The sequence below is a fragment of the Sus scrofa genome, chromosome X (genome assembly GCF_000003025.6).
Source record: "Sus scrofa isolate TJ Tabasco breed Duroc chromosome X, Sscrofa11.1, whole genome shotgun sequence".
In the NCBI taxonomy this organism is placed as follows: Eukaryota; Metazoa; Chordata; class Mammalia; order Artiodactyla; family Suidae; genus Sus; species Sus scrofa.
Window position 1 is genome coordinate 123,983,016 of NC_010461.5, and position 12,157 is coordinate 123,995,172.

The following is a 12,157-nucleotide window of genomic DNA, read 5'->3' on the forward strand; positions in this document are numbered from 1 at the left end:
AGAAGGGAAGGACTAAAGGGGATCAGGTTTGAGCAAAGGGAAAGTGGGGGTGAGTGAAATTGAGGATGCCTCGGGGGGGGGCTGTGCAAGAGGTCACGTGGTCATTTGGATACTGTGTTTGTGGTCCAGGGAAAGGCTGGGACTGGGAGTCCTCAGGGCATACGTTTTCCTTGAGCCATCCCTGACCTGGTGAAATCACCTAGACTGTGAATAGGTGGAAAAGGGGGCTGGTGCTGAGGCTCTTTGGGGTATACAGAGGAGGGCGAGAAGTTATGCGATGCCCCAAGTGATACAGCTTCTCAGAGAGCTGCAGTGGTCACCCTGTCAGTGGTTGCTAAGAGATCAGGTAGGATGAAGCCTGAGAATTGACCTTGAATTTTGCAGCATGATGGTCACCAGTGACCTCAGTCAGAGCAGTTTTGGCTGGAGTGGGCTCATGAGAGGACAGGACATGTGGAAATGGAAAGAGTGATTCTGGAAGACTCTTCTGAGGGGTTAGCTTTGTAAGCAGACAGTGGGGCTTATGCTGACAAGAGAGAAACAGTGGAGAACAGACACTGATGATGATTTTTTGTAGGAGAGAAAGATGGTACCAGTTACAGCATGGCAGATATAGGAAAGACCAAGTCTGTGGGTCCCATACAGAGAGGTTCCTAGGTTTGCCAGTGGAACGATGGGTGTCTCAGAGAGGGGGAGGATGCATGGCCAGAGGGAAGTGTAGGCCGGTCAGCATGGCCACGTGTTGTTCTCTGGCCACGCTCAGCTGCAGGGATTAAGCAGGGGCAGGTTTTCCCAGCATGGAGATTTTGCCAGGTGGGTTGGCAAGGTTTAGTCTGGGTACAAGGGAGCAATAACAGTGGGGCAGTGGGCTGGACCACTAACAGAGGTCCCGGTGGTAGCAGAGACCATCCAAATGAGCTGGAGAGCTTGGAAGTCAAGGAGTGGGCATACAACTTGCAGCACTTCTCACACCGGAACATGCATCTCACACTTGACCATGCCCAGAAGGGATTGGTAAGAAACAGCGTGCTGGGCCTCATCCTGGTTTGTAACTCAGTACGTCCTGTGTGGGACCCGAGAATTGACCTCTTGAACAAGTTTTCAGGCAATGCTGAGGCTCCTGTTCCACTTACAGTCTGACTAGAGCAGTGCTCGAGGTAGAGAGGGGCCCAAAACATAGGAGGAGAGGAACAGAAGACCAGGTGGTGGGAAACTCACTTGCATTGTTTCATTTAGGAATCAGGAGAGGACACTTGTGGCCATACCATCATAACAGCTCTTTAGGGTCCCTGTTCTACACAGTGTGAGGCATGTTGCAAGCCCAGATTGTTGTGGTTGTTGTGGTTGTTGTTTCTGTGCTCCCAGAGGTGACCCCCTAAATGTTTCAGCACTATTAGTTAACTGAGTTGATATTCAAGTCCTGATCTGCATTAACAGAAATGACAGAGGGCTGCTTATAGTGAAAAATAAAATGGCCAGGAGACCGGAACTGAAAAATAGAAGAAAGAGCCATCAGGAGTTCCAGTTGTAGCTCAGCGGGTTAAGAATCCAACATAGTGTCTGTGAGGATTCAGGTTCAATCCCTGGCTTTGCTCAGTGGGGTAAGAGTCCAGCGTTGCCACAAGCTATGGTATAGGTTGCAGGGGCAGCTCAGATCCTGCATTGCTATGGCTGTGGTGTAGGTTGGCAGCTGCAACTCCTATTGGAACCCTAGCCTGGGAACCTCCATATGAAACAGGCGTGGCCCTAAAAAGACAAAAAAAAAGAACATTGGCCTAGGAATCAGTAGAGGACAGCTGTTAGGATCTCCAGCTCCCTGTATCCATTCTCACTAAGCACCTGTCTGATGACTTTCTTCTTTTTTGCTTTTTTAAGGCTGCCCCTTTCACTGGCCCCTAATGTCACCTTCCTTTGGACTATAAATGTCACAATTAAGGTCTTTCAGCTCTCCTACAATTGCAACGACCTTGTTATTGAATCCTTCTGATAAATTGCCAGTGTGCCCATCATATATGAGGAGATGGAGGCTCAGAGAGCGTCAGGAACTTACCCAAGGTCAACACAGTAAGAAATAGTGGATTTAGGGCTCAAACCCAAGCCCAGCTCTTAAACCTGGGCTCCTAACCATTTTGTGATCATTCTGCCTGTTAAGTTGTTTCTTTTTGTTTTACTTTGGGTTTTGTTTCTGTTTCTGTCATTTTTTTTTCCCTTACAGCTGCACCTGTGGCATACAGAAGTTCCAGGCTAGGGTTCACATGGAAGCCACAGATGCTGGCTTACACCACTGCCATAGCCACGCCAGATCTGAGCTGCATCTGAGACCTACACCACATCTCACAGTAACACCAGATCCTTAACCCACTGAGTGAGGCCAGGAATTGGACCCACATCCTCATGGATACTAGTTGAGTTCTTACCGTGCTGAACCACAACAGGAACTCCTGTTTGCGCCCTTTTTAATTGTCGGCTTTAACATCCAGGATGTGGCTTGTATTGCTTCCATTGTATGGTGACCTCGAGTTTGTTTTCTCTTTCAGTGCGGGATTTGCAGTAAACCAATGGGTGAGCTTCTAGATCAGATCTTCATTCACCGTGACACCATCCACTGTGGGAAATGCTACGAGAAGCTCTTCTAGGTGGGTGCTGGCATTTCAAGGGACAAGCAGCAGGAAACTGCTCTCTCAGCTTTCTGTTCAGGGGACCCTGAGTCCTTATGTCCCTATGGCCTATGATACTTTGAAGTCCCACGTGGCACAGATAAAGCCTCTCCCTATGGACATGTCCAAGTTGCACCTTCTATATGGCACAGCAGCTAAACCTAGAAAGGAAAAGGACATGGGAAAACACGTAGCTAGGGGAGTTGACCCTGGTGTCTGAGACGTCGGGGGAGGGTGACTGCATCAGGTCGGCATGTCTTCTGAGGATTGGGAGGACTTCCTTCCTCATGGATACTTCTATTTTCTTTTAGCTGCTCCAAGCTGAGAAGAAGCTGACGACTTCTGGACAAGTTTGACTGTCCCCAGTTGCGCTTCCCTTACTCCCTCCCTCCTGCATTTGATTTCTTCATCTTTTTGCCCCTTTTAGGTTGCACTTGCTTCCATCCAGGAGTGAATCTTAATGATTCTATGATAATTACTTCTCTGGGTAGCTTTTTATAGCTTAGAAAGCACTTGACATCCATGACCTTACTTCAGGCTCAAGCAAAGACAACTGAACGAGAATGCCGTTCTGGCTTCCCTAGGACAGATCAGCTTCCTGATGATGAGTTTAGGTGGAGGTGGCCTCCTATAGTGGGCATGGACACAAGTGTGGGATTCGGTGTTCCTGACTCTTGGGGCAGAGAGCAGATCACATTCTGGTTCAAAGCTCTGAGTGTACCTTGGGGACTTGAGAGGAGAAGGAGACCCCCTGAAGATCCTGAGGTTAAAGACTGTCGACGATCCCTGGTGGGGAAATTGCAGACACTGAATACTAGGAGTGAATGTAGACTAATGTTTAGCTTTTAAACGTTCCATATACTTTTACATCGAGTTAGTTGCTTTTGCTTGAGTTATATAGCAGATCTTAATGACCCCTCTTCTTCCTGCATTTCAATATAGTTGAGTGTTTCCTGCAGGCATGTGAACATGTATTAGAAAGTTTATACATTACATTTAAATTCTATAGGATGTGATTCTTACGAGTCTGCTCACCAAAGGGATATCTTTGTCTGACTCTGGATAGCTAACTAATACCTTTGTCCTCAATTTCCAATCCCTCAGCTTTACACAGAAATCTCCTAGTAACACCCCCCTTAGAGCAACAGACACATCATCCAGCATCAGCTAACATATCTTGAGGCTTCACTATATAGCAGAGGCATTATCACAAAGTGATGGCATAAATCCCTAGACTAATCTTCTACCCAATTTGCTGATGAGGATATTGAGGCTCAGAGAGGTGGTCATTGCATCGTGCAGAACCATTGCTGTCTCTGTCCAGAGCCCACGCTCTCTCCAGTAACCACAACCGTGAGCTTTGACTTAGTGCTGAGTATATGCCAAACACTGTGTGGAGATTACCTAATCCTACCAGGTAACACCACCCCCCTAAGGCCTTCCCTTAGGCACACTTTTACAAAGAGGGCAAGGGGTGAAATCACACTGCTTTGGTGGCCCTCCCTCACCTCCCTTTTCCAAGAAAACACTTCTGAATGGAAATACTCTCAGCTGGGAAGAGCTCTGACTCACAGACTTTCCCAAGCTAGTGGCAAGTCCTGAGACGCTCCGTACTTGGAACAGGGACACCTGTTGGCCAGCTGACTGAGTGTTTTTCCGATAAAAAATGAGGGCCTTTTCTCTTGGTTTAGTTAAAAAATGTCTCTCCCTCTCTAGCCAGTTTCTGAGTCTTATAAACATTGGTGGACTTGTTCCTCCTGCCAAATGATCGGAGAGGGACTTTTCATTCATGTCCATAGATCTGCATCAGATCTGCGCTGGAGGGGAAAAGTGGTATAATGTGCCGTGTACCGACACTAAATATACTGACACTGGTTTTCCTCAAGACTAGCCCTCCATGTGGGACTTGGCACATGGTAGGGACTGACACACAGGTGCTAAATGAATGGGTGAAAGGGAAAGAAAGGTCATGCCTTTGGGAGGGAGGTGCCACTCCTGAGTCCTGGCACAGACCCAGCTGATGGAGTGCTAGCCAAGAAAGGCTAGCTTTCCTGCCTTCAAGATACACTCTGCTTTTAAGCGAGTTTTAGAACCAACCTGCAAGATGTAGATTTCAATCTGAAACAGTCTCCTTCATGTTTAAAACAGCACAGAATTCTGCACACTTAAGAAAGAGAAGTCGTTGCATTACATTCTTGCTCCTTTTTGGTTGCCTAGCATTTTTAACCATACTTTCTTATTAACTCACATTAATGTACACAATTATAATAAATGGTAAGATATTTCATGTGTAAATGTTAAGGTTCCTTTTTTAACTGTAATAACTTGTGTATTTGGCTGTGTGATTTATTTTCTGTTACCTAAAAGCAAATAATGAATATCAAATTTCTCTCTACAAAAGCAAATAAATATACTTAAGTATCAGATCTGTATCACAACATTGTAAATCAAGTATACTTCCATAAAACTTAAAAACTGAAAAAAAGTATCAAATCTAAAGAGAAAAAAAACACAGCGTGATCTAGCAACTATGCATGCACAGAAAGTGTGGAATTCTAGACCCATCAGATCTTAATTAAGAGTATTTTATTCTTTTAGGCCCATTCTCCCTTCCCCTATTACTGCAGGTAGTTGGCCACCTAGTCCTTATGAAACACGTGCAATGACCAGGAGCTCAGTTCCTTACAAGCCCATCCTGGCTGTGGAAATGCATTCTTGAGTTGGGTTACAACCTGTTCCCTTTAACTGTCACCCACTGGCAATCTGTAATCCCTCTTTTATATGCCAGCCCTTAAAATAGACAAAGGTATTTATTGGGTTCGGCCGTTATCCTTATGAGGATTCCCTTAGATGTGACTTGTTGCTTTTCTCTTGTGGCTCTTACTATTTTTTTCTTTGAACTTAATTTTTGTCAGTTTGGTTAGTATGTGTCTTGCTGTATTTCTTCTTGGGTTTATTTTGTATGGAATTCTCTGTGCTTCTTCCACTTGAGTGTTTCCTTTCCCATATTTGGGAAATTTTTGGATATAATCTCTTCACATATTTTCTCTGGCCCTTTCTCTCTTCTCCTTCTGGAACCTCTATGACACGAATGTTGGTACGTTTAATTCTGTCGCGGAGGTCTTTTAGACTCTCCTAAGTTTTTTTTCATTCTTTATTCTTTTCTGTAGTAGTGATTTCCACCACGCTTTGTCTTCCACCTCACTTATTCATTCTTCTGCCTCCAGTAACCTGCTATTTGTTCCTTCTATATTATTTTTCATTTCAGCAATTGCAGTATTCATTTTGCTCTTTAAATCCTCTTGCTCTTTGTTAAACATTTCTTTTAAGTTCTCCATCTGTGTCTCCATTCTTTTTCCCAGTTCTGCTGCTGCTGCCCCACTGGCGCAAGCCTTTGCAGCTTCTGTGGGCGGAGCCAAGGCACCTGGGTTTTCCCTGATCCCTCGGCAGATGGGCTCCTGCTGCTGCCAGCAGCTCTTCTGGTGCAGGTTGGGCTCCACTAGCATGCAGGGGCGGGCAGCAGGAACCAGTAATTTGTGTTATTCCCCGAAGCAGTTACTTCACCTTCTCCAAGAATTCTGTAGCCCTAAGGGTGGGGCTGCTTCCCAGCCATTGCTAGGCAGCTGCTAGGGCCACGTGGTTCCCCAAGGTGAGTCAGACAGTGTCCTGCAGCTTGAGAAAGTTGGCATAGGGAACAAGGCTATAGTGCTGGATCCCGACCCTTCCTTCCGGCACCCCCCAAACGATGGTGTCTAGTCTCTAAGCCCGACTGGGGTGTCTCTGCTTAGATGCTCACTATTGTATTGTGGTCGCCCTATTCTCTAGTCCCTCTAGGCTGCTTCCGCATAGCCAACCCCGTTTTCTTCCCCATGTAGCCGGCCCCAGCTCCCTCTTTGGGTCTGATCTCTAAGGCCAAAATTTTAGTTCCCAACAGCTGCTGGCACCCACCTATGGTTGTCTGTTGCCCATAGCACTGACCATTTGGGGAGGACTGTCTCCTTCTTAACTGCTCAGACCATCTGTCTAGAGTTCCTCCTCCATTTTTGGCTGATCTCATCACTGGTGGGGGAACTCCCCAGGGTGCAGGAGCTATTCCTCTTTCCAGCTCCTTCCTGGGAGAGCAGGTCCCATCTTGTTTCCTTTCACTTCTTTTTCTCTTGTTCTTCTTTGTACTTTCTTATGTCCTATCTGGTCTTATAATGTTTTTCTTGTTCTATCATAATCTTGAGGTTTTTTTTGACAGTTTTTCACAAATTTTGCAAATAGCTCCACATGTAGTTGTATTTTCAGTGTACTTGTGGGAGTAGGTGAGTCTTACCTCCTGCTACTCCACCATCTTAGACCTCCTCCAGGGCAGTTATTTTATATATTTTTTTTTATTTTTATTTTTTTGTCTTCTGTAGTCTTTTTAGGGCTGCACCAGTGGTATATGGAGGTTCCCAGGGTAGGGGTCTAATCAGAGCTGTAGCTACCGGCCTACACCACAGCCACACCAACGCGGGATCCGAGCCCCGTCTGTGACCTACACCACAGCTCACGGCAACGCCAGATTCTTAACCCACTGAGCGAGGCCAGGGATTGAACCCGAAACCTCATGGTTCCTAGTCTAATTCGTTTCCACTGCGCCACGATGGGAACTCCCAGGACAGTTATTTTAGTGTCAGGGTTCTTAAAAGAGGGATGCCTCTCATATAAGAACAGGCTTGACTTTCCTTACTGACCCAGTCAACAACTTCTTCTAGAGAAATTTGACCCCTTCATGGTCTGCTACGGTTATAAGTCCACTGAGGTATATAACAAGTCACTGACCTTTAATGCTCAATACTTCTTCAGATTCTTGGAGGAAAGACCAGCTCAAAGGAAACTTAGCATCTTGACAAGGATCTAGGTAGTCAGGTTTCATGTCTCTGTGGTGCCAAATCAGGAGGGAGAAAGAAAAATGAGAAAAGTTAGTTGAGAAGGTTGTAGCTAGATATTGAAAGAAATTGGAATAACTGAAAATTTGTCAAGGGTTGACAATTTGTGCAAGATTACAAGATTCAGTCCCATTTACACGATAATAAAACCATGACATTTACAAATAGGGGAAAAACAGCTCAATGAACAGGACCAGAATCTCATAACCCACAATGGTATGCTCTAGTTTTCTAATGAAATGCCAAATTTCTCTCAACAGTCACCCCCTTTTTGATTAAAGATCGTTTCAAATAAAGTTATTCTTGATTGCAAACTCTGGTCTTATTAGATTGGCCTGATTATTTGCACAGGTGCAGCAAGTGGGCTAATTGGCCATACAGGTCTTTTAACATTTGCTCCGCTGTAAGATTTTATAAAGAATTTCTGATTGGACTCTTTTTTTTTTTTTTTTTTTTTTTTTTTTTTTGCTTTTTAGGGCCACTCCCAGGGCATACAGAAGTTCCCAGGCTAGGGGTCAAGTCAAATCAGAGCTACAGCTGCCTGCCTACACCACAGCCACAGCAACACAGGATCCGGGCCACGTCTGTGACCTACACCACATATCACGGCAATGCTGGATCCTTAACCCACTGAGCAAGGGGAGGGACTGAACCCGCAACCTCATGGTTCCTAGTCGGATTCATTAACTGCTGAGCCATGAAGAGAACTCCCAGATTGGACTTTTAAAAGCCTCTCAGGACTAGGAAGGCAAGACAAGAACTCACACCAGATTTCACCCAAAGTTTCTATATATATTGGTGAATTGTCTTCTCAAGGTCCCCAAAATATCCTGTTTCCTTGCCAGGCTTGCCAGGAAGAGATCTTCATTACTCATCTATGAGGCTGGGAACTCTGTGAGAAAGGTATTAGGCTCCCAAGGGAGTTTCGTAAGATTTGGTTTCATGAACTCAACCTTAGTTACTTAAAATCATCAGGTCATGTCTAATTCTATGCACATCATTCAGAAATATGACATTCCAGGAGTTCCCGTGGTGGCACAGTGGTTACCGAATCTGACTAGGAACCATGAGGTTGCGGGTTCGATCCCTGGCCTTGCTCAGTGGGTTAAGCATCTGGCGTTGTGGTGAGCTGTGGTGTAGGTTGCAGATGCGGCTCAGATCCCGCATTGCTGTGGCTCTGGTGTAGGCCGGTGGCTGCAGCTCCGATTTGACCCCTAGCCTGGGAACCTCCATATGCCGTGGGAGCGGCCCAAGAAAAGACAAAAAGACAAAAAAAAGAAAAAAAAGAAATATGACATTCCAGTGAGGGCCTTGGTTATATGACCAGTGTTTCCAATTATGTCCTGTTAATGTGGAGGGCAGATTCTTATTGAACCTAGGCATATGAGTGTATTACCATGAAAATAAGAATGCTCAGAAAGATTTTCCAAATTCTAAAGGGATTGGGCAAGGAGAAAAAGATAAATGTTTGGTTTCCATTTATGAAAATATAGTCTACTAAATTGTTATGAGTTATAGATAGCTTAAGAGAAATGAGAAAGAGGTTCATTATATCCAAAAAAAATAGAGCATGAAAGCATCAGCAATATTTCAAATAAAATCCACAATCATCATTCTTATGTACTTAATTCTTCACTAGAGGTTTCAAAATTCTGGCTCAGTTCAGTTCAAAGTTCAAAGTTATTTAAGTAATGCCATCAGAAGCGTGTGCCTCAGAGCATCTGGCATAGTCCTTTCCATGGGGATCTGAGAGAGTCCCTTTTTCTTGAAGATGAAGCATTCTGGCCTGTAGCTCACTGCAAGCACTTTCAATGCAACCTTGGTGCATGACAAAAGACTTAAAATACCTATGGTTAAATATCTGATAAGAGTTCATCACAAAAGTAATACAATGGACAAGAAAATTTGGTTGTTTCTGTGGCATGCAGTATTTTAAAATAAAACAAGAATTACCAAATGTATACATGTAAGGATAACTTGATCCCCTTGCTGTACAGTGGGGAAAAAAAATAAAAAAAAGACTCAAAATAAAACAGCAACAAAAAAGAATTACCATTAATAACACTATACTATTTAATACCAGGCAAAGCAACATCAGGCTATATCACAGACAGTGAGGGAACTGACAAACCTCTGAGAACGTCATACCATTTCTGAAATAGTTATATTAAGAACATTTGGCCACACAAATTTAACCAAAGGAAGGCTAGGAATCTCTTATGATTTAGCAGCCTCCCATGAAACTTGATATGTCAAATACATCTAATTTTTACAAAGTTCAATATCCTTTGGGTTTTTCCAGAGACCCTCTGGGAAAACTCAAATAAGGTTTGAGATCAAGAATATATCACTTACGGAGTTCCCATTGTGGCACAGTGGACACAAATCCAACTAGGAACCATGAGGTTGCAGGTTCGATCCATGGCCTCACTCAGTGGGTTAAGGATCCAGCATTGCTGTGAGCTGCGGTGTAGGTTGCAGATGCAGCTCGGATCTGGCGTTGCTGTGGCTGTGGCATGCAGGCCAGCGGCTACAGCTCCAATTAGACCCCTAGCCTGGAAACCTCCATATGTGTGGGTGCGGCCCTAAAAAGCAAAAAAAAAAAAAGAATATATCACTTAGGATTTGAGTGTGAGAAAGTAAAATTTAAGAGGTTTGAATACTTGGCCAAATAAGAGTATGGGTCACTAAGAAACACTACTCACCTATCTACTTAACCAAAGTGACAAAATATTTAAAATTACAATATAGGAAGTAATGCAATTTAGTTCTTTCAAAAGTGAAAAAACTTGGTTCTTAAGCATTTAAGGCCATGAGAAAGTCAACATAAAGCAAAGAAAATTATTCTAAGAAAGAATCTTTGCTTTCTAAGCAGATTAATAAAAAAAAGTGAAGAAAAACCTTTTATTACTTATTAAGAGCAGACCAATAATTTAAAGAGATGTTTCCATTTTAACAGAGAAAATCTGGAGTTCCCGTAGTGGTTCAATGGGTAACGAATCCGACTAGGAACAATGAGGTTGCGAGTTCGGTCCCTGGCCTCAGTCAGTGGGTTAAGGATCCGGTGTTGCCATACGCTGTGGTGTAGGGCGCAGACGCGGCTCGGATCCCGCATTGCTGTGGCTCTGGCGTAGGCCGGCGGCTGCAGCTCCAATTCAACCCCTAGCCTGGGAACCTCCATATGCCGCAAGCACAGCTCTAGAAAAGACAAAAAAGAAAAAGAAAAAACAAAACAGAAAATCTAATTCTGGTTTTCCATCAATGTAATAGTTAATGTCAGAGCACATTTTTGAAATTTTTATAAATATAGAGTCCCTGGATGTCTATTGCTAGGATTTGGTGCTTTTACCAACTGCAGCCTAGGTTCAATCCTTGGTCTGGCAACTGAGATCCCATATCAAGCTGCTGCACTCAACAGCCAAAAAAAAAAAAAAAAAAAAAAAAAAAGAAAATTATAAATAAACCAATAGAACTTTAGCCGGCTTTGACCACAAGAAACAAAATCCCTTTTCTGAGAACCATATCTACTCAGGTTTTGTCATAAACTTTCATCTTTTTCATTCTACAACAATCAGTCATCTTACTTTAGGACAGAATTATTCTTTTTCTTAACAAAAACACCTCGTATACTTAGTTTAGTGTAGGTCTAAGGTTTTAAGTTACCAAAAGATCTTGTAAATTATCTTTCAGGCTAATATACTATGTATGAAACAATTACTGTTCAAATAAAGTTTTGTGAGAATAAGTTCCCTTTCATTAATTTCTTAGACTTTTAAGACTATTCAACTTATAAAAACAATTATCTCTAAACCAATAATAACAGCTCATTGAAGGGATTTTATAATCCAATTTGGTAAATACTAACAGGGGTAGGAAATATTACACATACATATACACAAAAACATATAAAATAAATAAGTCCTGGTGATGTAAATGTACAGCTGGAAACTATAGTTAAAAATACTGTATTATTGTATATTTGAAAGATGAGCAAGTAGATTTTTAAAATTCTCACCACAAGAAAAAAAACTATGTGTGGTGATAGATGTTAACTAGACTTTTATGGTGGATGGTCATTTTGCAACATATACAAATATCATTACACTGACACTTGAAACTAATATAATGCTATATATTTTTATAGGTTATTTCTTCACCTCCACTTTTTTCCATGATGGCAATCAGAACACCTCTTCCCATGGTATCACCCTTTGTGATACCTGTAATACCAGGTGGCTGAGTGGGGCTTCACGTTGGGAGCCACAGGTAAAATGTCCCACTTGGAGTCTGTGACTTTCTTAGAGCAGCAGCAGGTAACCCCCCCCCCCTTTTTTTTTTGGTCTTTTTGCCTTTTCTAGGGCCGCTTCTGGCGGCATATGGAGGTTCCCAGAACCAGAATCAGACCTGTAGCTGCCGGCCTACACCACAGCCACAGCCACGTGGGATCCGAGCTGCGTCTTCGACCTACACCACAGGTCACCGCAACGCCAGATCCTTAACCCGCCGAGCGAGGCCAGGGATCGAACCCGTGTCCTCATGGATACTCGTCGGGTTTAACCACTGCGCCACGACGGGAGCTCCAGA

General features: G+C 43.5%; 1 protein-coding gene across 9 annotated transcripts in view; it reads left to right on the top strand.

The window, feature by feature from the left end:
- ZNF185 (zinc finger protein 185 with LIM domain) overlaps positions 1-5,087 on the top strand; it is a 45,122-nt gene extending 40,035 nt beyond the window's left edge. For 6 of the 9 annotated variants that reach the window (XM_013986501.2, XM_013986497.1, XM_013986502.1 and 3 more), the window contains 2 exons: positions 2,538-2,636; positions 2,969-5,081. In XM_013986501.2, the coding sequence (XP_013841955.1) occupies positions 2,538-2,636 (99 nt within the window). In that variant the 3' untranslated portion in view covers positions 2,969-5,081. Of the gene's footprint in view, positions 1-2,537; positions 2,637-2,968 lie in introns of all 9 variants that reach the window. The other 3 variants (XM_021079960.1, XM_013986496.2, XM_013986500.2) reach the window with 1 other exon arrangement.